The sequence below is a fragment of the Oreochromis niloticus genome, linkage group LG1 (genome assembly GCF_001858045.2).
Source record: "Oreochromis niloticus isolate F11D_XX linkage group LG1, O_niloticus_UMD_NMBU, whole genome shotgun sequence".
Taxonomy (NCBI): Eukaryota; Metazoa; Chordata; class Actinopteri; order Cichliformes; family Cichlidae; genus Oreochromis; species Oreochromis niloticus.
In genome coordinates this window covers 16,861,846-16,887,814 of record NC_031965.2, presented here as the reverse complement: position 1 = coordinate 16,887,814, position 25,969 = coordinate 16,861,846, and the positions used below count along the sequence as shown (strand labels likewise).

The window sequence follows — 25,969 nt, the reverse complement described above, 5'->3', positions numbered from 1 at the left end:
CTCAAAAGGGTTGGCACGTCATCGGGAAATGTGCTGCACCAAAGATGTCCTTTTTAATTAAAAGATTTTGATCTGTAGTGAACTGCAGAATGTTGGAAAAAATGAAAGACAGCATGTGGTCTGAAATACAAGAACATTATAAGAAAGGATAATAAAGAAATATACTGTATCCTCCTCTCTTCACTAGCCTGTGCCTTCTTCCATTCAGCATTGAATACTCTAAAGGGCATAGTGAGCCAAGTACAGAGTGGGTGGAAATTTGGAACAAAATACAAAAGGGTGGCAATTTGTCAAAAAATTTAGAAAAATGATCCATCAAGTTTTAACATGTCCTATAAAATACCTCTTATCCACCTCTCATCAACTTGTGGAAATATGTCATCGGACTGGAGCAGCCCACATCACTCTTATGACAACTTTTTGCACCTTGATTTAAAGTGTATGGCACCACATCTTTATTTAACAAGCACTTAGAGAAAGTTGTCAGCAGCAGTGTTGTGACATTTGTTCAGAGGTTTCTTGGCAGCACAGAGACTTGTCTGCCCCTGACATTCAGGCTGGGCTGCAGACCTTTAGAGTCAGCTGGACAGAGGGTGAGTGCTACGCTATAATCCAGGAGGCAACACGACAGATGGATAACAATGTAGTATATGAAGGTCTTGTACTCACTAGAGATGGTGAATCGCTCATGGTACGCCGTGCCTAGTCAATGAGCAGCGTGAGGTTGATTTTTAACGTGTTTTCCCTTGTCGTCGTAAATTAAAGAAACAGACCCAACTGCCGCTCCAGACATGCTACATAACATGGAATATGTCAGGGCAGATCAACGGTTGTGCCCACGTCTCAACAAAGACAGACACTTGAGCTGACTTGAGTGGGTCACAGGGGTCCCCCAAGTACCACTGTGTTGTTTCATTGAGGCACAGATGCTCACATGTGGATTATTCTGTCTGTTTCAGACATTCATTGATTTGACAGCAGCTGATTTTAGTGCAGCCCCTCTGGAATTGTCTTGGCTCCAGCTTACATTTAACATGCAGAGTGGAGGGAGACTGAAGTTTATGGAGAAGCACAGAAAGGAGGTGTGATTAGTATGAAGGGCTGAAGATGGGGTTTTATTCTCAATGACAACTTTGGTGTATTTATTTTGCCTGGTCTGTATGTACTAAAGTACTATAAACATAAAGTTTACTTTGTTTTTGTTACTTTGTTACCTTTTTTTTTTTTCCCTTAGCTGCCCCGTTTAAATGTAAATCTAAGTAAATGTAAGTCTCTAAATGTATTTCTAAATTGTACTATAATGTGTTTCTATTATATTGTATTACAATGTATTTGTAAATTGAATTTTTTTTTAATTAGAGCAAAATTATTTGTTACTCACCATGTATGGCATTTGCCACTATGACAAATACTACTATACAATTCTAAAATTGGTATACATTACTGCTAAATCAACATCTTATAATTTGACTGGATATGGGAGTATACGGTACATGTAAGATACATAGACACAGGTAATAAATATACATAAAAAATATCTACCTACATAGAGTACAATTCAGGACATCTGTTGGCACCTCCCACAAGGACCCATATGAGTATTTTCTGCTCTGACACCCTTGTGATTAAGATGTGGCTATGTTTAGAGAAGTAATACTACTTGGTCGGGGTCAGATCACCTTCATGGTTAAATGAACTGCAATACTTTTCTGGAGAGGGCAATTTGGCAAGCCATTACAATGAAGCTTGTTCATCACCAAAATGGTTCCCAAGCTCCCCAAAACCCTTTTTTTTTGTTATCTCTCAGACTGGATCGTTTCTACAAGGAGTAGCTTGTGCATAAGCGTGACTTTTTTAAATATTGGTTTATTTTAAAGTAGCTTTTCTCACAGTACGTTTAAAGTAAAAGTAGGACTTCGACAAACATAAAAACTATTTGATCAGATTTTACTTGCAGCGTGAGCATTTTCGTGAAATTGCTAATCGTCTTCTTACAATTTGCATTTCCTGTGACTTATGGAATTAATATCAGATGTTTATTGCAATATCCTGTAATGCTACCCTTTGGTTAGGAAGAAATCAGCGGTTAAGTTTTACACGGAGATTTATGCAACCAAGCACATGTTTCTCTTGGTAGCAGATGGTAGTCTTATTTGCACAGTAACAAATCACTCATATTGCCATTGACACTAATGGCTGTGGAATTGAGTGGGGACACTGGGGCAGCAATGCAGTCTTACATCCATGTCCAATCAGTGCGAAGCAACACAACCTGTCACAATAATTATGACAGAACTATTGAGACAATTTTTTGGCGACAGTCTCACCGTCCCACAAGTGTTCCCCTTGATTGGCCTTGGTAGCTTGCAAAGTCATTGTCATTTCTCACAACTTCATTACTTGGTGGCACAAAGCAATTTCCATCGTCTTTGCTTCTCCTACTTTGTTACCCCTAAAGGGAGCTCACACCGTATACGCATGGCAACACCTTGTCGGAGAGACAAGGTGATGTCTTCCGAGTGTCTTTCAGAGTTATCCCTTATTTTAATGGTAACGCTTTTATTCGTATTCTAATGATTTACCCATCATTGATGTGTCTTATTGTTGATTGAATTCAGGTGTGTGTAATGGCCCCTGACTGTGGCCCCTTATGGGATGCAGTTAGAAAAGCTTGGAGCTTGCTGTGCTGTTGCCCATAAGGCTCATTGCATTTATAATCTTGCACTTTAAATTGTTGGTAATGTTTACGCTTACCTCAGGAGCTGACCACATCTTCAAGCAGGCTAATGAGTTGGCTGCTGTTTGTGGCTCACCCCATTCTTATAGTCTGTTTACTCACACACTGTCCTTATGCAAATGCACTTACAGAACAAAGTCAATATCACATAATGTAAATATTATAATAGGTTTTGTGTCAATATATGTGAACAAAAAGGTATGCAAGAAAATCTACTTAAAAGTTATGAAAAGGTAAAATATTAACTATGCAGTGTTTTATCTTTAGTCACTTTAAAAAATGTAATAACTTTAAAGCCTAAAGTACATTATTTTTTAGTATAATAGGCACTCATATTTATCAATTTGGAACTTTAATTAAGTTTTTTTTTTCTGCTTAGAGGATCTGAATTCGTCCTCCACGACTCCAAAACACACACAGCGACTCGCACGCAAGCACATGCTCTCCATGCGGTGTTATCGTTGCACTTAAACATCAGATGAGTAGATTAGTGTTTTAATCTCGCTCTGGATCTGAGTCATCTCACTTCCAAGTTCTCCCCTCAGCCTGCTGTGAAATATTTTATCTACTCAACTGTAAATAAGTGCTAACAAGATTATCAGATTACCCTTCATCCAGGGCACCCGGCGACTGCTGGGCACAGTAACAGCGATGATGTAAAAAAATCCCACTAAGATAATTGTGTTAGGAGGCACCATTTTAATGCAAATTTTCCAAAGGCTCACAAAGCTTTAGGGCAGCTTAAAGCACTTTTCCCATTTGCAGTATTAAATGTATTTCTTCTGTTGCCACAAAAAAGCCACATTGAATCTAAAGCACGTAGTTGAAACTGGACTGTGGTTTAAAAAAAAAAAAAATCCGAGTGTTTTCTCTCTATATGTTGAGAAACTGGGCCAAGCGTAATTGGACTGACAGAAGTAAGTTATTCTGACAATTTAAAAAAAATATTATTATTCAATAACATTATTATTCAATATATATTATTCAATATTTAAATAAATAATAAAATCCTTATTACAAGTTGGGAAAAAAATTGCATGTTGATGTTGCAGATGATGCAGAGACTATATTTTCATTAGCCTCCTCTGTGATGTTGCCATCATTTATACCACAGCAGTGAAAGAAGGAATTTATCAAGCACGGATATTCCAAAGTCATGCTGTCAACTGGTTGTTGTTTTACAATTGTGGTTTAAACTGGATTTCATGTTGCTGCTCAGGTACAGTGACTATAGGCCACGATGAGCCAAAAGAGAAAACAAAAGGGACGAGCTCTCTCTCTCTCTCACTACACAAAACATATTTATATGCAAATTAGCTTGCGAAACAAAAATGATTCAAATGCTCGATAGGATAATGTATTTAATCTGCGGGATTTGAGTCGTTGATGAGGGAGAGGGCACGGGATATTTCTGAAGAAGCACAGGGATGTGGGTGGGAGTGTAATCGGAAAAGTGTCTCATCCCTGTCTCAGTCGCAGTCGATTGGTGAATTGCATGTTGCAGTCAGACTTTGTGAATTTATGTGTGATACGGATTTTTATGAAGTGCAAGTAGTGAAGGCAAGGGAAGAAAACAGGCTGAGATCTAAAGATGAGAGCACTGTCACTGGAGACTGCTCTTCAAGGTCTGTAAATAGATGGCAATATATATATATAAATACATATATATAGTGTGATATGTTTGGATCCTGAAAATCATAAAGTGTACATTTGGAAGCAGAAAGTCTGTGGAATTTTACAGGATGTTCTCTCCAAACCAAACACTGTGATTGGCATTTAGTTGGTCCTGTTTCTGTGTCCAAGTGTGGTGACAGCACCTGCCTATTCCTTCTGTTTGTCTGCTAGTGTCTTGTCCGGTTTTCTCTCCGTCTGCTTCATCTGTATCTGTCTCTCTGTTTTCTTGGTGTTTGTTGCTCTGCATCCTTGGCAGCATCTTAGGATTTCTCCACAGCCTGTTCACTCTCAGTTTGCTCTAATGTTTCTTTTAGAAAAAAAAAAAAAAACTTCCTCGATCTCAGTTTGTGAATCGGAAAATGTAGAAATTAAATTACAAAACTGCACTCGCAGTGTTCCATAAGGCTTTATAGTAGGCTCCTATAACAGTACACTGAACAGTGTACAGTATGTCACTTTAAAAAACAAACAAACAACATAATAAATATATGAATTATTTATAAATATGTCGACTAGCAGCGTTTTACTTTACACCACTATTAATTTTTAAATGGGCTATAAGATATAGTAATGTAGCTGTAAGCATATTCTAAGTGATTATTAATATATTTTTAACATCTACAACTCCTCATTAGGGCACCATGAGTGTGGTGTGTGACTGTGGTGCGTGAGTAGAAAATAGCAAAACACTCACACACAGATTTATTTATATATGTGTGTGTGTGTGTGTGTGTGTGTGTGTGTGTGTGTGTGTGCGTAACAGCTCTCCAGTAGTAATATCCTCCTAATTCTGTCTATAACGCAGTAATGTCCTATATTTTTAACGGTTTCTAACACTCTGGTTTCCCATGCATGTCAGCTTTCTAATGTGTTGTCAAATGAACCTTGTTCCTGAAAAATTCCCATATGTTCGCTACACTCCCAGAGAGATATAAACAATTTACAAGAACACATACCAGCGGATGACACGCAGCGCTACAACTGACAGCTAGCAACCCGGTTTAATGGCCTTCTTACAAGACATCGCGTGATGTCACTGGCAGATTGCAAATGTCAAAGATGGTTCATTTGATCCTTGTTGCTTGGTGCCGAGCAGCAGTGGAAGCAAATACATTAATAGCGCTCATCTCTGCCTTCTGCTTCTCTGTCTCTCTCTCTCTGCCTTTTTTCTAACATCGCTCTTGTCTTTTTTTCCCCCAATCTCTCACACTCACGCTTTCACACACAGGTGGTCTGGTCATGGTATGAGTGAAATCAAAGACAAGCTGAAATGTTAAAAACAGACGCAGGCTGTATGCAGTGTCATGGCAAAGCCTCAGATGTTGCCATGGAGCTACAGTAGTGCACTAATGCGTTCTTCTCTTTTCATTTTTATCTTCTTTTATTCTTCTTTTACTTGTGCTTTATTTTTGTCGCAGGCTTTGTGCCGTCTGTCTTTGTGCCATCTGTCTTTGTTTTTTATTTCTTTATTTTTTCTGACAGTACCAAAATTAACAGAAGTTTAAGTAGCACTAAAGTGATACATTAGTGAAAAAAATGAATAAAAATGCAGTGATTTTGTAGACTTTAAATTAATAAAATAAGTGAAATTAGTTATGACTGTTTAACCTGACTTATGCACTATATTGCATATATTTTATCAATATTTTTTCCACATATTTAAATTGTTAGTATACATTGAATATCTGCTAAACCAAAGAGCTGCTGAATTATTTTTTATTGCTTAAATGTAAGGATACGTCACTTTGTGGCTTAGTTAGCTTTACTTTTAACTATCCTGCTTTGCTGACCGATCGGAACCATCCCCGCACACACACACACACACACACACACACACACACACTAGAAGTCTCCAGTGTGTGCTGTTCAAAATCTAAAGTCAACCATGAATACAGAGGCTGACAGGCCAATTATCAGATGTACTCCCCGTTCTGCATCCCCACCTCTGAGGGGAAGCAGATGTGAGAATCCTGTCACTTTTACTCAAGCCAGCACAGTTACATGGCCCAACAACAAAAGGCACAGCCTTCACAATAAATGGAGATGGACAGAGATGTAAACGTTGTCATGCAGTTTCATCTGGTGGATTTCCACATTTCAAGCTTCAGAAGATGCAGTAGTGTAGTGTCCGTCCGACTTCCATCCCCTCTATAATTTCATATAGGAACTGCATTTTTGACTGCCGATGCTTTGCCATGCACTGGTGCTTTGACTACCATCAAACATTTCATCTCCTATTTGAAATAATCACCATTTCAATACCTGGCATAACTGAAAAAGCATCTCTTTGCTTTGCAGGTGAATGTAGCTCCAGCATGTGTTAAAGCCTTGACCAGGATGCTGTACTGTCCATACTGTCGTGGAATGCCTGGGCTCAAACCCTGTCCCAACTACTGTCACAACGTAATGAGAGGCTGTCTAGCAAACCAGGCAGACCTAGATTCTGAATGGAACCTCTTCATTGGTAAGATCTGAATCGAGTGCCCTTGCACCTGTTTTTCGTTTTCTCTTTCTTTGTAGGTTCGTCGGCATGTGTTCAAACTTGAGCTTGTACTTCTAAGGCTGCATGTTTCTTTTCTAAGGCAGTGCCTTTGAATAGTCTCGATGGGAATTCAGTAGGATGCGCTGTGATAGATTCAGCTTTAAAGGATTTACAGAGACAAAACTGAAATCTTATTTGTGAAACCATTTCTTCTTTTTCTGTCTGAAATGTTGTTTGCTATTGCTGGAACCCTGGCATAGTGCTTAAAGCTCTGGTCCCTGCTGTTAGGGATTGATAAAGGAGAGTAGATCCTAGGCAAACACATTTTCTATAGTGTTTCCAGCTGAGCATGGTGAGTAATATAGCACTTCAGTTTGGCTGTAAGCAGCCGGCTGCTGTAAGCCCTCCTGTTAAATGGATACCAAGAAGGCATATAGAGTGTTCCCTCTGGATCTTTTGTAGGCCAGTGCTTTATTTGTTATGTACCCCAATCCCATCCTCCCACCCACACTAACAGAATTTTTTTTTTTTTTTTTAAATGGGGCACCATTTTTTAAGAGACATCCCCAAAGACTGTGTGTCAAGTGAACTGCACTTCTAAGCTTCTCGCTGTTTTGTGACAAGCCTGTCATTTGAGAAACCATGAGATGACGTACCGTTTGTTCTCTCCAATGGCACGTCTGAAGTCTCAGATCAACACGGGCCCCCATGCACTGAATGAGATGTCTCACAGCTTTATGACATGTGTTAAAAAGTTAGTGTCTTGTTTGGTTGTGAAGAGGAAAATCTATTGTCGCAAAGGGATGATGTGCTTGACAGTAATGGGAAAAGCTGTTGTTGCAACAGAATGATGAATCTAGTTAGACCCAAACACCCTTGGGGTGTCAGAAAAAGTGTATTTTTTTTTTTATTCTAAATCATTTTTTTTGTGCAGACATGGGTTTTGCTTTGGAAAGCCAGTGTGTTTCATTGTATTATAATTAGAAATGCAGAACCCAAGGGATGTTTATTTTTTGCTACAAAAGATTTGTTTTTGATGTCTGGTGACATTTTGTATTTGTTATCTGTTGCTAAAGTACTGTACTTCAATTTGCTTACCATGCAGCTCACAAGAAATATTGATCTGCCTTTCAGAGACAACTTCTAAATGTATCACAGGTCAGTTCTCACCACTGAAGCATATCTTTACATTATAGAAATTTATGGATTGAACCCCTACACAATCTGTCATTGTCCTCCTTTCAAATCATCAACTATTAAGGGAGGTTAGATTAAATGCACAGCCTTGAAGAACCCCCCAGTGGCATTTACCTGTGGACTTTGCTCATGTTTAAATGTCACTATTGATACCATTGATGGTATCAGTAGTTGTATGACCACAGGAGAAGCTCAAGGCTGTTTTATTATTCCACAGTAAGAAAAAGAGGAGAAAAAACGCATTTATAAAGTGTTATTTCTCTATTTTCATTAAAATCAAGCCAATAAATCTACATTTATGTTTGCTATACCAAATCTACCAAGAAAAACACTCATTTTATTTCTGGCAAGTAAAATATTTACTAATGTGTTTACAAGAGTAGGGCTCCTAACACTCCAATACACAGCAAGAAAATAATATGTATATATTCCCACACAATACTTAATAGTACCAATAAGCCTGTAACATCTATTTTTAATGATGGTCATTTTGAAATGTCATGGCAGAAAAAAGCACAGGTGTAGTTAGTAACATTAAGGTGAATTGGTGCCAGAGCCCTGCTGCTGTTCAGACTGGCTTTGTGGCTTAAAATGAAATGATAATGTCATTTCTTACATGCCTGATATTCACTGTGGAAATGTGATCTTTAATTACATTGAAGAAGACAGAAATAACGGACAAAATTTGTGAACATTTTGTTTTTACCTTTGGTTTATTTGCCAGGTAATAACTGGCAGGCCAAGTGTTTTCAGTTTTTTGGGTTTGAATAATTTATCATTTGAATTTTTTTCTTTTTAATCTTCTTTCCTGAGAAGGATTTTTCTTATACTTACAATACTTTGGCTTAACCAGACTTCGCTAAATGCCAGTAGATTTGCCACCTTACTGACATTAACATTATTAAACTTAATACACATGTCATTTAGACTAATAGAAATAAAATCCTGTCGCAATAATCAGGTTCTGGCTACGTGTTGCACTTTAGTGTATCTAAACCTTGAAAGGCAGATTTTAATAAGCAGGACTCCATCACTGTATGAAAACAGCTTTGCCTTTCTGCTTTCTCTTTAAATATTTATGGAAATGTTCTTTGCATGTCTGCTCAGTCACCAAACACAAAACTCACAGTGACTTCGGTCTTTTCTCTCTCGGCACATAAAATTTGCGTCACATCTCCTGTTTGCTGAGAAAATGACAATCACAATTTATCTGCCATAAGATATGTTGTGTCTCTTGAATAGTGGAAAATGTAAAACAAGGTTTGGTAATTTAATTCTTGTTTGTTTGTTAGATGGTGGTTTTGGTGTTGTGGGGTTTTTTGTTGAATAATTAATTAATTAATTCAATATTATATTTAATCTATAAAATAAGCCAATAGGTCAAGCATAACATAGATTAAATATATCTAATCTATGCAATGCTCTTTACACCTTGTTATATATTTTTTAACCTAACCCTATTTAATTATTAATATTGTAAGTATTAAAAGACAGTATCTCAGTGGTACTATGCATGAGTAGGTGGTGAAATATTTTCCCTTCTATCTAGATTACACAAGTTTTTTTTTCACAGCAACCATTTTGACATGAAATAGCGGGTAAACGCAGCACATAACCTTCATAATGTCCTTATAACAGTTGGGTTTTACCTACCTTTTCATATCAGAGTAACTGCTGTGAAAATGGCCTATGCCTTGGCTTTGAATAAGAGAAGAGAGATTGCTCTAAATGCTTTACAGAACCATTAAAACCTCTCTTAACATTGACAATGCCTCGCCATGAGATTAGAAACTAAAATATTGACAATCAAACAAATTAACACCAACTGCTGATTTTATTGTATACATAAAAAAAAGCAGTTTGCATGTTAAGATGTCAGCATCACATTGTGTCTATGCGAGCATTAAAGCAGAAAGGAACACTGCTTTATCCCTGAAATCTGTGTAACATTGAAACAGTAACGACCTTGGTGAATACTTTGATGTAGCCTACATATTGCTATGCAGAAGAATGATCACAGCATCGGTTCCATACATATAAAGTTACAGTCACAGTACAGTAGTTTACACTTTGTAAAGGTTACTGTAATGACATTGTGACTTGCAGGCTGAAAAAAAAAGACAGGCAGTTCATGAACAATGAGGATAAACCTGAGGAAGAAAGTGATTTACCTGCTTGTAGCTACCCGTGCTGAGTGATTTTTGTGTGTGTCTACACGTGTGTGTCTGCGTGTGTGTTCAGGGAAAGAATTCAGGGTTTGGCCGTTGGATGATCCTAGACCATCAGTCACCTGCCATTGTGACAAATTTACCCAGCTCTGCATCATGACAGACACATCATTATCATTTTTCTTGTCAGCACCTTGTTAAAATACCCTCAGAGAGACAGAGAGAGAGAAAGAGGAAGGGACACGCATCCTATTATTCAAACTCTACAGTAGCTTTTTAGGCTCAGGCTACACCGTGAACAACGTCATTTTTGACAAGCAAATGTTATCAGTGTAACATAACCATCTCAGCTACACGTGGCTAAAATTAGAGACCGATAATAATTGACTGTTAACCTCCTTCTCAAATAGGAGGTTTAAAAATTGCTTTGCAGCTGTTACTCCAAATGTCAGGCTTGTTATTGGATTTCACATTTCACAGTCTTAACATGAAAAGAGTTTGATGAGTGGCTTCAGTATTTTCGGCTAATTAGCCTAATTCTAGTTTAATGTTCTTGTTCAGTGCCCCAGCAACGCTAGCTAATATTACCAGTTACACTCGACATACTTACTGTTTCATTCCTTCGTGTTAAAAATGCAACTGAATCTGCAAACCTGGCCACAAAACACTGCTAAACAAACAAAGGCTAACCAACTATAAACAGCAATGTCACTTAGAGACACAATTTTCAATCTGCTGCTACTGCTTATATTAGCTTAGTTAGCTAGCTTTTAAGAGTTGATAAAATTTTACATTTACAGGCTATGTCCACATGTACATGGGTATTTTTGAAAACTGAGCTTTTTCTTTGCGTTTGGGCCTTTAGTCCACACGTAAACGGGGTTTTGGATCCCTGAAAACTGGGATTTTCCTGCCACAGATTTTCGAAAACGGTGCTTTTGCGTTTACGTATGGATGACGAAAACTGAGATTTAGTCACGCAACGTCAAAGGCTTGCGGCTTTTTAACATCGCCCTGTGCAACACGTTATTGTTTACATGAGATGAATTTCTACAATGGCGGATATAGACAAAATATACACTTAGACTTACATATACACACACAGTTACTGTCCCTCCATTTAGAAACTGCTTCTATGCGCCATCTTTGTTCCCTCCCAGGTTCTAGACTTTCTGATCGGCCAACATTGGAGAGTAAAATGGTGAATGCTGTAAGACAAGTTGGCATCTTTTATGCAAACTGTGGGTGATGTCAGCAATCGGCTTACAAACAAAGAACTCAAAAGGAGGTTTTTGTTTAGGGAATACACATTTTTCAACCTGGCCTGTGTGACTGAGACCTTTTGTACCAAGCTGTAAACATGACTCTTAATAAGCTTAGCTGGGTATTTTAAGATGGAGCCTATTAGGATTCAGTTGCTTTTAGAGCATCTCTAAAGTGGCCACTACAGAAACTGCATCTTCTTGCATTTCTTTCATATTTCAGCCCTGGATGGTGCTGCATGGACTTTTATCCACATTGCTGTTGCTGGTAGCAGCACTTTACTACCACTGAGAGACTCAGGCTCATTCGGAGCCACATCTGCTTGCTTAAATTAAACTAATAAATAAATATTTTTTATTTTTATGGCGGTTTTTATATCTGATATTTACATATTGTAAGCTTGTTACTATACAATGCAGGTATGGAAATAATTAACCAAAGAAGGGCTGGGTTTTTTTCTCTGTTATTGTGAGCAGTTTTCAGTGGTGTTCAGTTGGCTGCACCCACAAAGTTCAGCAGAGTTCAAATTTGCATATTTTTGCACCCCCCACTAAATAATGAAGAGCTTTACACAAAAACTGTTTTACAGTGATGATGTGTGCCTGAACGAGGTTTGGGGATTAGTAAACATACTTAAAAGCATGTCCAGTGGAATTAATTAACTCTTTTAGCTTTAAATTAGGTGTGATTTGTAAAGACCATTGTAGTTTGCCAACTTCTTTCTCTGTGCTGGGCCCATAAACACATTATTTCTCCTAATTAAGATATAGACTTGTGTTGTCCTCTGGTGAGTCCTTTGACACCACAGCGTAAGTGATCCTCATTGATTTTATTTGCTCATTTCTTTTTAATTGCTAGGATTGGGTCCCCGTGTAACTGTACCTTCCCACAACCCACAGTTCATGAAGCCAATGTTTTCTCCTTCCTCCAAGAAAGACTTTCCACGATCTCTTTGAGATCATGAAGATGAACAGTGTGTCAGTGCTTTAAATGATATAGATAGCTTGGCAGAAGCCATACTTTTGCTTTACTGTACAGCCTTCAAGCTGTGTAACTGTGCTCAGTTCTGCACAAACCAAAGTCAGTTTTTTCAAGAGGATTTAGGATTCATGCGAGTATGCCATAAAGTACTGTACCTCTAAATTAAACCACACACACACACAGACAGACACACGGGCACTCGAACAAGTATCGAGCATTACAGTCTCAGTAACAGACATGACAGGAACAAACAAGGTAGCTGGTGGGGTTTTTTGCCTGTCAAAGAGCTGAAAAGGCTGGATGACTCACTTAGCCGAGTGGAAGTGATCTCCATATCCTCAGCATCATCAAAAACCAATGTCTTTTCTTTGTAATTGCTACTGGCTCTGCAGGATCTGCAGAGTACTGTTTTCCTGCATCTCTGGCACGAATGCGAACACCACTGCCCTTTATATTTACAACCAGCGAGTGGTTTTTGTAATATTCTGAATTAACGAAGCTGTATGATTTATTTAACTGATTTCATCCACACAGGCATATTGAGTGTTGCAAGATTTTATCCTCCAATTTCACATTTGCAGAAGACATATTGTTACTTATTGTGGAGCATATTGTTTTGCATATTTATTAAGGTTGTGGCCAAATCAGACTCCACAGGAATAATTCATTAAAATAAAGATGGTAAAATAAAGTCAGTTAGCTTAACTTAAAAACACTGAAAGCAAAGAAAAATCCACCCTGGTTCTGTTTAGCGACACCTGCCAAGCTGCTTATCGACTGACACATGATGTGTAGCCGTTTGATACGTCCCAGTTGTTCCACTGAAATTTTAATCATAGTAGCCATTTCCCAAAGATGACACCTACCACTTTTGGGGCACTGCAGGTTTGCAGTATCATATTCAATTCCTTCACTGAACTGCAACATGCTTAAAGCTTGAGTTCAATTTGTTATGCAGAGGCCATTCTTATGTTCCCAAAGTGCTGTGTTCACCAGTGTGTATATTTCAGCTCTGAAACTTGCTGCACGTGGCAGTGAGGTTGATGTGTGTAAGCAGATTATGAAACTGGGGAACATAAGCCCTTGGTAATATAGTTACTTTTTGGGTTATCCATCACAGTGAGCATTGCATCTGCTCTTAATGTTTCCTTTACCAGTATACATTTGTTTCCCTGCAAAAAACAGGAAAATTAACAGAGAGGCAGCAGAATTAGTTTTTTATTTTCTTGCAGCTGGAAAAGCAGAAAAATTTCCAATGTTAAAAGACATTAGAGTTTGTGGAAGAAGAGGCATGGTATTTGAGCTGTCAGATGAGCTAAAGTAAGCCAGACATAGCTGAAAGCCAAACAAACTGAAAAAAGTCCTATCAAGAATTATTTGTTGGTGTTGTTACTGAGCTACAATCCAGCTGTAAGTGCATGAGAGAGTGGTCGTGCAGGCTCCTAAGAGACAGACAGAAATGTTGGCAAGGTAGTGAAACTTTTGTAGTTGATTCACCTCTTGCAGCTGCACATTAGAAAAAAAATGTTACAGGAAAATGACGTGATAGCGTTATGGTTTTGGCTTTGTTTTTGTTTGGTTTAGACGGCACAATTTTAAAGTGGAACGATTTTGCTTCCTCTCATTTGTTACAATGTTAGATACCTATAGTTTCAAATAAGGTCAGTGTATGTACATCTTATCTCTTTAAGACAAAAGCTGCTCTAAATGGGTTTTTATTTTTTAACACAGCAACCACCTGCTGCATCCTACGTTTTTCTGCTGCTCTGTTTAGGAGTACTTTATAAGTTTTGTTGGTTATGAAGTAAAATTACATTTGCTTTCCATTTTTTAGGAAGAAAGCACTATACCGCAGCGGGTGCAGTTTCTTTTTGTCAGTCAGTTTTTAGCCTTAGCCTCAAGCCAATGCACTTGTCCATTAAGGCAGGAAATATGGAGTATGAAGTAGGTTTTTCGGCTAGGCTGCACATGTGCTGTCAGTTCTAGATCGGACTCAGTATCAAACATAAATGGATGGATTTAAGAAGTGACCATTTTAATCAGGAACTTATGTTTGATAGTATTTTTGCAGATTGTTTTCAGAACCTGCACACAAGCAGCAGAGGAGGCAGTGCTGCTGTAACGAGGCAAAGCAGCAGGAAATCAGATGAAACAGAGAGAGGGAGCTGCAAAGAGACGGCTTGTTTCAGACTCAGGATGAAGTGAGGTGCTGCATGAAGAGCTAGCATAGGATAAATAAGGATTTTGGAGCTGTGAAACATGCAAAGCTTTTCTGGTAAAGTCCAAGGATGATTGAAGCTGGACTTCTTCAAGGCAATCCTATAGGTTCCCTGAAAGTGATAGTAGAAGGTTGAGGCTTATGAGGCTTATCGTCACAAACACAAGTGTTACCATGAATGTCTTTAAGGAAGGATGATGAATATTATATAACATGTGCATGTCAGTTTATCCTGTCATACTTCAAATAAAGCACAAATGTGTCACTTTACTGTGAAACACAACTGCAGAACCCTAATGTGTAATCATTGGCATGTCTGTATGTTCTCATCCTCTCAGCTCTTCAAAGGCAGATCAGTGAGCCCTGTGGGCAAAAATTATTCCGTGTCTGTTTCCCACTTAGTCTTGTAAGGCCCTCATATGTCACATGCCTCGTGTGAAGTGTTTTAAACCATCTGCAGGCCTCCTAGTTCTTGTTTATTTTATGTTAAAATTTAGCATCGCACCTCTACAACACGGCTGAACTGAGAGTTTAAACAGGAAGATCAAAAATTCTGTACATATGTTTGTATTTTCACAGGCACTCCCACATCATGAATGCTTAGCAGGTGCTGACTAGCAATTATATGCTGTGATAGACAAGAAATGAAAGGAGACAGCAGGTGCACTGTTGTATTTAGGTGAGCCATTCCGCCACTGAACAAAGCCAGCGTAGTTTGTCAAAAAAAAGCAAAGCATATAAACAGCGATCCCCGAGCATGTGCGGTGACGCAGTGATTTGTCCCTGACGTGGCGCTTCTTTCCATATTAAAGTGGCAGCGTTGTTGTTTTATAATTTATGATTATGGAACTGTTTACTGGCCATGTTTACTATGTCAACCAAAAGACTTGTTCAAAGGGAGCGAGTCTCACTCGGGAATTCTTCATTCATTCATCACGATTACAACCAAAACATGAAGTTATGAATAAATTTAGGTTAATCATATCCGTTCCCCACCACTTTGTGATATGTTTGTCGACTAGGATTTAGAGTAAACAATCTACGTGCTGTTTTTGTAACACCTTTCATGATGAGCTCAGGCATGTGGAGAAAGACAGCTTCGCGACATCAGCTTGGAGTGTTTGTGTGCAGACACTTTCTGCAGTTTGCACCGGCAGATGGTGAAAGTTATTCTTTCCATTTTCATCACTGCAACCCTGAATCACTAGGCAGGCATATATTTATGGGTACTGTGTGGCATTGTGTTCATCGTTTTTAGTCCAGCTGAATTGTCCCTTCATTAATTCATATTAATTCTGGAAGGGCACTTGCTGCAAAAACAAACTATTAAGAAATGATCACTGGAAACATACAGCGCTGTGAGAAAGTGTCTGCCACCTTCTGCATTTCTTAGTTTTTTGCATATCTGTCACTTAAATGTTTGAAATCATCAGACAGATTTTTATATTGCACAAAGATAACCTGAGTAAATATAAAATGCAGTTTTTTAAATGATGACTTCACTTATTAAGGACCTACCTACCTGACCCTGTGTGAAAAAGTAATTCGTCCCTAAATTTAATAACTGGTTGTAGCAACCTTGGCAGCAGGAGTTGCCATCAAGCATTCGTGATAGCTGGCAATGAGTCTTTCACGTCAATGTGGTGGAATTTTGGGCCACTCTTCTTTGGAGAATTTTTTTAAATTCAGCCCCGTTGTACGGTTTTCAAGCATGAAGGCCTGTTTAAGGTCACACTAAAGCACAGGTTCCCAAACTTTCTTTTGCTAGGCCCCCCTTTGTTTTATACAGAGCCCCGCAAGTTCATTAAGATTCATTAAAATGAACTTTTTTCTCTCCCATGTCCCTTGCGGGGCTCCGTAGCCCAGCACGTGTTCACGACACAGGGAAAAGTAATTCTGTCGGGGAGACCTACCTTGGCACTTGTGCAGGTGAAGCCAAAGGCAAGATGTGCTTCGTCATATTTCGTAGTATTTTGTTGGTTTGGAAACATATTTGGCGATGCTTCATCTTCTGCTTTGTGTTTGTGTGGGAGTCCCGTCAAAAACCTGTCCGTTATGCTAGCAGTGTCCAAGCATTCTTTTTTTTTTTTTATTCATATTATTCATTTTTTTTATTCATAGCAAAGCAGTCAGACACTATCACACTACCACTGCCATGTTTGACTGTTGGTATGATGTGCTCTTTATAAAATGCTGTGCAAAGTTTTACACCAGATGTAACGGGACTCAAACCTTCCAAGAAGTTTAACTTTTATCTCGACAGTCCAAAGAATATTTTGCCACAAGTCTCGTGGTTCAAATATAAGATGATCCTTTGTGTTCATTTTGGGCAGCAGTGGTTTTCTCTTTGAAACCGGTGGATGTCATTTTTGTCCAGTCTCTTTCTTATTGTTGAATTATGAACCTTAAGTTGGAAAAGTAACACCTGAAGTTCTTTACATGTTGTTCAGGGTTCTTCTGTGACCTCCTGGTTGAGTCGTCAGTGTGCTCTTGGAGTAATTTTGGCCGATCATTCATGGAAAGATTCACCACTGGGTTTTCACCATAGTTCACTCCAAAGCTTAGAAATGGCTTTGTAACCCTTTCCACACTGATAGATGTCAATAACTTTGTTTCTTGGCTGTTTCTTTAGATCGTAACATGTTGTGTTGCTTATTGAGGTCTTTTAGCCTGCTTTGAGTTCTTGATTCAGCCGGTGTGGAAGTAATGAAGCCTGGGTATGACTAGTAAAATTGACCCCAGCTTTCCAAAATATGTAGTTAATCAGTCAATTTATGATTTAACAGGGGCTACAACAATATGTAGACTAAATGTAAAGAATCTCCGCTTTACTTGTTTATTATAAACTTTTCAGCACCCTAATCTGTGTTAAAAAACTCATCTTTACTTTACAAAATAAAACCTTCATCTCATTCTTAATTGGGACAGTGATATTGTTTTAATCCCTATAGAGTAGGTCAGACAAGAAGAATGTGAGCATGAATAGAAGGGATGAATGGCCTGAAGGCATCATTTCTGTACATTTGACTTGACACTCCTCCCACCAACTCCAGAGCAGTCATGCACAGCCCAGTGAGCTGTCCTGTTTTTTCACTTGGGCCAGTCTGGCTTATGTGGTGTGGTGTGAAAAAGTCCAATATGTTCCACCAATTAAACCAGAGTGTGATTCAAGGGGCAGTCAATGAATAAGAAGAGAAATCATTACGAACAAGTCCCATTTTAACATAGATTTTTTTCAGTAATCTAACTAACCCAGGTTATCTCATTTGTGCTGCTACCTATAGAGCCTTAAAAATGTCACAGCATCACATGTAAAGAAACAGGGAAAAATCAAAATGTGTGTTTTCCTGAACTCGCATACGTCATAAAATTGTAAACGCAGTGTAGAAGGGAACAGCGTCATGTTTCGTCATTTATTAGTTTCAGTGTCCTAAAATTATTAATATGTGGTTTGTTTGTTTGATTTAATGAAACCAGAGAACACATGCTGTGTGTATTATACCAGATCTTAAACTTATCCGTTGAGCGTTAGCTTGATGTGAGGGGAAAATGCCCTTCTTGTTTAAAATAACAAAAATGCATTCAGTTTAATCTACCAGTGAAAAAATAAACTTACGCCCAAATCCATTTTTAAAGTTATTAAAAGTTATTAATAATCGTGCTAATTATTACTACAACTCTTTATTTTTTGCTTCTCAACATGTTCACATCATAGTGGCTGATTTTCACAAATTCATCCACGAATGACCGCTGTGTGTACCGAGGGACTCTGCAGGTAGTTTGCTGGAGTCTTTCCAAATCCCACAGAGTGACAAAAAAGGGAGAGTTTTCCGCTAGAAAATCACCGAGCAAGCTGCCTGAAGCAAAGTTGGCACCATGCAGCAAGCAATAAATAACCATGCCAATACAGCCCACTGTGTCTATCAATGGATAGATGGATGAATAGTAGTACAAATCAATTGTTCATTTGTTAGAAAAATAATATTTTTTTTATTTGATTTACTAAAACTAAGGCCAAATTACAGAAGATCCCTATCAGATAATTGCAGTAGCAAAAAACCCTTTATAAAACAATTTATGAAGAAAAATTAGTGTTTGTCATTGCCAGAAATCTCAGGATATCAAAAAGAGTAAAGCAGAAACAGAAATGACTGCAAATCTCTTTGTGTTTCTACCTTTGGGACCTTTGCATTCAAAGGCATTTTGAAGTTACCCGGTGAGGTGTTCCCTGCCAAAACATGTAAAATGTAAAATGTAAATCACATATTTCTACAACTTTGTTTAAACATTTGTTCATAATGTGAATCTGGTGGTCAGTAGACGGGAAAATGTCCCTACGAATGAAATCTGAATAACATAAAAGTCAACATTGTCTTTGTTGTCTCGAAGCCTTGAAATTGCATTTCCAGAAAGAAATCACTTGCTAAACCATTTTCAATAAAGTCCAGATCCTGGCCGCATTTAAAGTTAACTTTCAGGACTTTTCTTTTCTTTTCTTTTCTTTTCTTTTCTTTTCTTTTCTTTTCTTTTCCTTTGCTGCACAGTCTTGGTGACCCTACCCTGTGTCTTAGTGGTATGTTTGATGGTGTGGTGATACTAATAGTCCATTTCTAATTAGGGGAGGTAAACAGCTCAGTGCACATTCATATCATTTACATAACCATAAACAGTGCTAAAACCAAACAACGCCCTGGATGGATGGATGGATGGATGGATGGATGGATGGATGGATGGATGGATATCACATTATATTAAAACTTTTGTACCAGCTCTATAATCCATGGCACTGGATGGATTAGTTGACTATACTAAAGACCTTTTCTTTACTCTAGGGTGTCTCTTTACAGTCATCTAACTGTGTGATCTAACAGCAGTGAGTGCGCTGCCACAATCACACATAGCAGCTCTGTCTGGTAAATGAAGGGCATTAAGCAGACTATTGTAGAATAACTCCCAAAGCCTGTGCGCTATCTTCAAAGAAAAGCCGATGGCGACGAGTTATCTTATCAGTGGCTGCACACATCATCTTGTTTTTAAATACCTAATGTTTTGATTATTCTAAGTTGTGCTGCCGTGAATATGTGAAGCCAGTAAGTGTGGCCATCAGTATACCCAGTCGTTTTCCCCCCATTTGCCACAACTTTCACAACTTTTATCATGCTCGTGTATAATCTGCTACAGTATATGATGATGCAGGCTTAGGATGTAGCAAGTAGGGGTACCAGTGAAAACAGAACTAGAAATAGACCCTATGTTTAGCTGATTTGAACGTATGCAGGTCACCTACAGACTTTTCTTTTGCCTTGTATAATAATTTTTCCATTTTAGGTCCTGTTTCAACACAACCAACTCACAGAATGACTTCCATTAATTAGATTCACAAAGTATTTGTGCTTAAACTCTGTAAAAGTTCTCCATATTGTTGGGAAATGTAGAGGAATTCCAAACAGAATAGGTAGCAAGCTTCCTGTCATCCATCTAAACCTGGCTAACTGGGTCTAGGACATGAAGCAAGCCAAAACACTTAGACTGCATGGCAGTGGAGGGTAGTGGTGTCGATGGTATCGCTTAGAAACTAAACAAGACAATTAAAACAGTACGTGAACTTTAACACCATTCACGGTTTCAAGATATTATTTTTTATAGTTCTTGTATTTTATATTTTATCGGAAGTCATTTAAGCATGTAGAACTAACCCCCTCTTAACAGTTCATATGGTTGACTCATACTCGCAATCCATCAAATATTCATTAAGCTATATGAAAAATAGGCTGTCAGAACTCCACTGAGGATATCATTTAGGTCTTTGAGTCTTTTATGGAATGGGTAACAGAATTGCTGCCAATTTCCCATCTACTCTCACTGAATTCCACCGAGGGATTTTTTTTTTTTTTTTTGCAAAAGCATTAGAGAAGTACTCTGCTAAACATAGGCAGCTGAAGACTTCACAGGACTGAAGCTGGTCCCCTGCAATGACCTCCAGCCAACTCCTGATGGAAATCTAACCAAGCATCACGCCCAATTTGAGACTACAGAGTAAACAAACAGGAGCGCTTTTCAAAGGCACAGGCACTAACAGAGCGAAGAGGGAGACTATCTGCGTCTGTATTCACTCAGTATGCTTTAAAAGCGAGGGCCTGGCATACAGTAGACAACATAGAACATAGACATGTTTGTTCGAATGGTAAATAATTTGCAGTACAAATTATAAACTGAATTACAGTCGGACTTAGAGAACGCATACACTATATATAGACTTATGTAGACACCTCCCCTTTTCCCATCAAAATCAGAGCTCTAGTTTTACCCATGAAAAGTAACATTTTAGTCTTTAAGTTTAGCATCCTTAAAAGAACCTTAACACTCATACTCAATGAATCCCCCATTGTCTGTCAAAATCTGAACTTTGGTGTCTGAGATGCTGCAAATGCCCTTTGAGTGCGCTGCCTGTGAGTCTGATTTCTCTTCTTAAACAAGCAAAATGTCAAAGGAAAAGATAACCAATCTGAAATGTTTATTAACAAATTCATAAGTTAAACTCTTGAAGCTAATGAGGCCCTTTTCAGATAGTTATTGCAGCAGCAAATAATTACATAGTAATCAGGACAGAATAAATAGTATATGTAAAGAATATTAACATACAACGGTTAAAATATAAAATGTAACAAAAAACAGAAATGTTACAAAGTGAAACAATGAAATCACAGATATATTGTGGATTAATGGATAGCTATCAGTGATTTTCATCATTAAAGCTCATGTTGTTAAGACTGTTTGTGTGCTACATAGACACTCGATAGCACCAAGTTCAGCTCTCCCACCTTCAGCACTAGTAACCAGAAACATAACGTCATGTTGATAAATGTCTTTGTTAAGCTTTCTCTGACTTTATTTATTAAAGGTATCTGTTTTTATTTAAATACTAGAGATATTACAGTTGTAAAAGACATGTGGAAAACCTATCAACAAAGTTAAAGACAGATTGGGATCTTGTTTCTTCAGATCTTTGTCATTCGCAGATAGTCAGATCACTCTATAGTCCACAGTTTTGTCTGTGCTTGATTATAGGGATATTGTTTATATGCACGCTTCTACCACCTTGAAGCCGCTTCACTCTGTGTATCACCGTGCGTTGCAATTTATCACAGGTGATTAATTTCTTACTCACCATTGTATCTTATATGAAAAAGTGGAATGGTCCTGCCTAATGAATAAAAGCAGGCAACCTTGCATGAGGTTTATTTACAAGGCCCTACTGCATAGATTGTCAATGTCAGGTCCCAGGACATTTTAGCATTAGCTGTACTTGAAATGAAAATGAATTACTTTACACTACTTTATATTTTCCTGCCTACAAATGGAGACTACAAAAGAACTACAAAGCTACATTCTCTGATTCCATTGGAGCATTTTAAAAGGTCATATATATTTATCTGCAGCTCCTCTTGAATATATGTTTCTTAATTTGTGATCACATATAAGGTCATTTCATTATGTGGTTGTATGTTTTTTGTGCACAGGTCTCTCCTGAAAAAGAGCTCTCGATCTCAAACAGAGAAACAGTTTAAATAAAGGATTTAATAATAACAGTGATGTTACATATTAACGTTACACTTTTTCTTTTGAATAGGCTGTGTTGCAGCGTGGCAGCTGCACAACTCTACTAGACCTGAGAGCTGTTACAGCTTAATTTGTTAATTGTTAATACCAGGTTAGTGATTTAATCTTTGTTTTTAATAGACCCCTCTCGAAAAAGGCTAGTACTCCCTCTTCTGTACTCATCTGTCTCCTAAATCACTCCTCTTAGTCAAGCGGGTGAGCTTAATATCCTGCCCTGTCAATTGCCACTGAGAGAAGGGGGATTTTATATTTTTTTCAATCTCATGATAGCCACTCTGAAATGCTGGCCTGAAGGCAGGAGCTAAACACATTCCACAATGGCTGGTCAGGACAGTCTTGAATGGTATTGGCTTTCCTCAGTGCCTCTGTGCTGCACTGTAATTGCAAGAGCTGTAGCTGACTTACCCCAACGATCTTATTTGTCAATTTTACAAGACCCCTAAGCTTTTCTTTAGTGAACAAGGTGAAGTTTCCACACAAGGCTAAAATGCATAATATTAAAACCGAGATTATGCAGTTCAATCTCAGGAAAAGTTCCTTAGAGCAGTCACTGGGGGATAAAGAGCTCAGTTTTGACTCTTGGGTAACGGTTTTATATTCTTTCTTTTACCAACAATCAGTGATTATTGATTTGGTTTCGGTTTAACAACAGTAACAACTTTCTGACCATTAGAAAGTAATTTCAGTTGCCTAAACATAATCATGGCTGAACCACAGGGGTGTCCGATTAGCACGCACTCAAAAATCATGCTGACAAATGACCTGCTTTGCCATTTAGACATAAGAGCCTCTTGCCCTGATTTTTTTGGAGTGCTCAGTAGTCTGAAACTACTGAGCTGTTTTGAAACTGCATTTGCAAACTTGCACTGCAACAACAAAACATCAGCAGTGATGGGAGAGCGGCAGATAATGTGCCGATGCAATGATGTTTTATTACAGTTTCCTTACTGTTAACAGATTCCACACAAGACCCAAAAAAACCAACAGCATCCTCAAATGACAAGTATTGTCTCTGCAGACGTCCATTGTCGTTGTGTCACCGACTGATACGTTGCTCAGTTATGATAAACTTGGGCTTTGTGTGTAATTTTGAGACGAGCCCACACACTGCAGCTGGCTACTGTAAACATGTTTGCATCATATCTGTTAGTTGATGTTAAACGATAAGTTAATAACACGGCTTTTTCAAAAAAGCCTGAAGCTGTGGAGTCATATTAACTAAATAATTTGTTAAATGTCAGCAGAAGCAGTTTTCGATGTTGTTTAAGCATTTTATATTGCATACAGTCATTTAGACCTGATTTAAGTGGCCATGCAAGAGGATGGAAGTTCTGCTTTTTGGCAGTGTCATTGCAGGCTTCGCCCCCTCAGGCTTCAGACCTAGAGGCTACTTATCACTCCGTGCCAGAACTCTAGTTATAATCACATCAATTTAATGACTTACACATTTGATTCAAACATTACTGAAGACTCAGTGGAGCCAGAACAGTGTTTCTTCTGCCCTTTGGGCTAAATAGGCTTTTCCTGATTTGTTCACATCCCTGCAAATGTCACTGCACAGAGATAGACGTCTCCTTGATATCTCTACCCTTCCATTTAACCAGTGCTAAACCCACAGACAAGACTTTTAATTACTTTTTGAGAGACAGGACAGTCTATTATCAAACACATTATTTTCACCTCAGACATCTCCCAGCCCGACTCAATCAATAGTACCATTCTTCTGTATGAACATATTAATATCACAGTCTTATAATGAAAATGAAAAGTGTCAGGTTCGGTGGGTAATCTGTTTTAGGTATCGATTCGTGCCGAGGCTCGTCCAAGGTCACGGCCCCTGTTTTATGTATGTATGTATGTGTATATAGGTGTGTGTGCACATAAAAACACACACACCTACCAGTGGTTATATTTAGCTCTTTAAACAACACTCTCCAGCTTCTTAAATTGTTGATCTATTTGCCCTCGCCTTTTCTCGCGGTTAACTCCTCTCCCTTTACCTCTTCTTCTTCATGACTCAGCCTCTCTGGTGTGCTCTTCCTATATTCAGTTATGTCACTGAGCATTTGCAAATTAACCTAATGATTCATTTATTACAGCAGCAGAATATTGTTAGAGCTTGGCGTCTAGGCTCTGTGCTCATCACTCTGCACAAATATTCTATGTATAAAATTGGGAAGTGATGAGCAAATATTGCCCAGAGCCTACAGGTGGTGGAGGGTCCAAAACAACAGGCAGCAGATGCAGGGCACGAGCACCAATGACATGACAGAAAGAGAGATGGGGACATTTTTATGCCTATGTAAAACACTGAAATGGGAAATTGGGTGTTTTTGGTGTGTTGTGAGAAGGAGCTGTGGTGTTGTCCCTGTTATTTATATTTACAGAGCGTCACCACCTTTTTAAAAAAAGAAAAATTGTAATATAGGGCTGTCAAACTGTTGCAAAAGATAATTAAGCTTCTGGGAACTCTAGACCGACCTGTGGTACAGGCATTATTCTCACCTATGCAGGTGTCCAAGCTCTGCAGCAAACTTGGATAAGATAAAGGAGCTGTCTCAAAAGCTAAGATAAGAAATTATTTAACTAAACCATTTTTTTAAACATTGCTCAAAGACTTCAAATTCCAAGATACAGTTTTGGCAGCATGATACTAAAGTCACTATACAGCGGGAAACCTCCCTGGATATACACGACTGCCAAAGACTTAATGAAAGCAAGAACAAAGAATCTGCAGAGTATAAGAAGAACACTAAACAAGCAAGGACTTTGTCAAGGAAATATTACATAGCTATATTTTTCAGCTGGAAGGTTTCATCGGGGTTTTGAAATAAAATACAAACACAGACACTTAAGTAACACAAGCCATGACACCGATGATTTATAGGTGTGTTGCTGGAAAAGAGAGCAGGCTACAAAATTCACATGGGAAATCAAAACTGTGAACATCTACCAGATGTAGCAGAGTATCTGTCTTCACAGCGAAACGCGAGAATCAAAACGCTGCTAAAGTGCCTTAAGACTCGTTGCTTTGTTTGCAAGCAGGGACTTCGTGACGGCACATTTGCTGCACACTTTTACCGAGTAAAAGAAAATACAAGCTGACTTAAATGTGGACGAAAGAAACAGATCAGCCTGTAGATTGAAGGATTCTGTTAACAGAGTGATGAGACTAAAGTGGAACTGTTTGGATCCATGAATCAAGATGTCTTGTTGTTTAAAAACAGACAATCCACTGAAGAAGAATGTGTTGGCTTAGGTCCCCTGATGATTGGTAATCAGTTCATTAATCATTCCTGGTGCATCATTCAGTAGCCACCGGAGTCTCAAGAGATGTTATTCACTGAAAATATTCTGTCACATTTAAAGAAAAGAAGATGCAGCAATTAAATTAAGACAAGCTGCATGTTTTGGCAGCTGAGGATTTTTGTTTTTGCTTAAAATTCATAATCATACCCTATGTAGTATGATGTTTTTCTGGGAAAAAAACAGGCACACAGCCTGCCACTGTTCGTGAATATGTGTGGGTTTTGTTTGGTTTTTTTAAATTATATGTTATTTACTTTACTGTATATGTCATTACAACATTTTCATCCTTTTTTAGTCATAAAACTAAATTAAAGGTATTT

At 38.3% G+C, this 25,969-nt stretch overlaps 1 protein-coding gene across 3 annotated transcripts in view; it reads left to right on the top strand.

Annotated features, from left to right (window-relative positions):
• Nucleotides 1-25,969, top strand: part of gpc6a (glypican 6a) — a 135,948-nt gene that overhangs the window by 74,271 nt on the left and 35,708 nt on the right. For all 3 annotated transcript variants that reach the window (XM_019357548.2, XM_025905662.1, XM_003445765.5), the window contains exon 4: nt 6,710-6,875. In XM_019357548.2, coding sequence (XP_019213093.1) covers nt 6,710-6,875 — 166 coding nt within the window. The remainder of the gene's footprint in view (nt 1-6,709; nt 6,876-25,969) is intronic.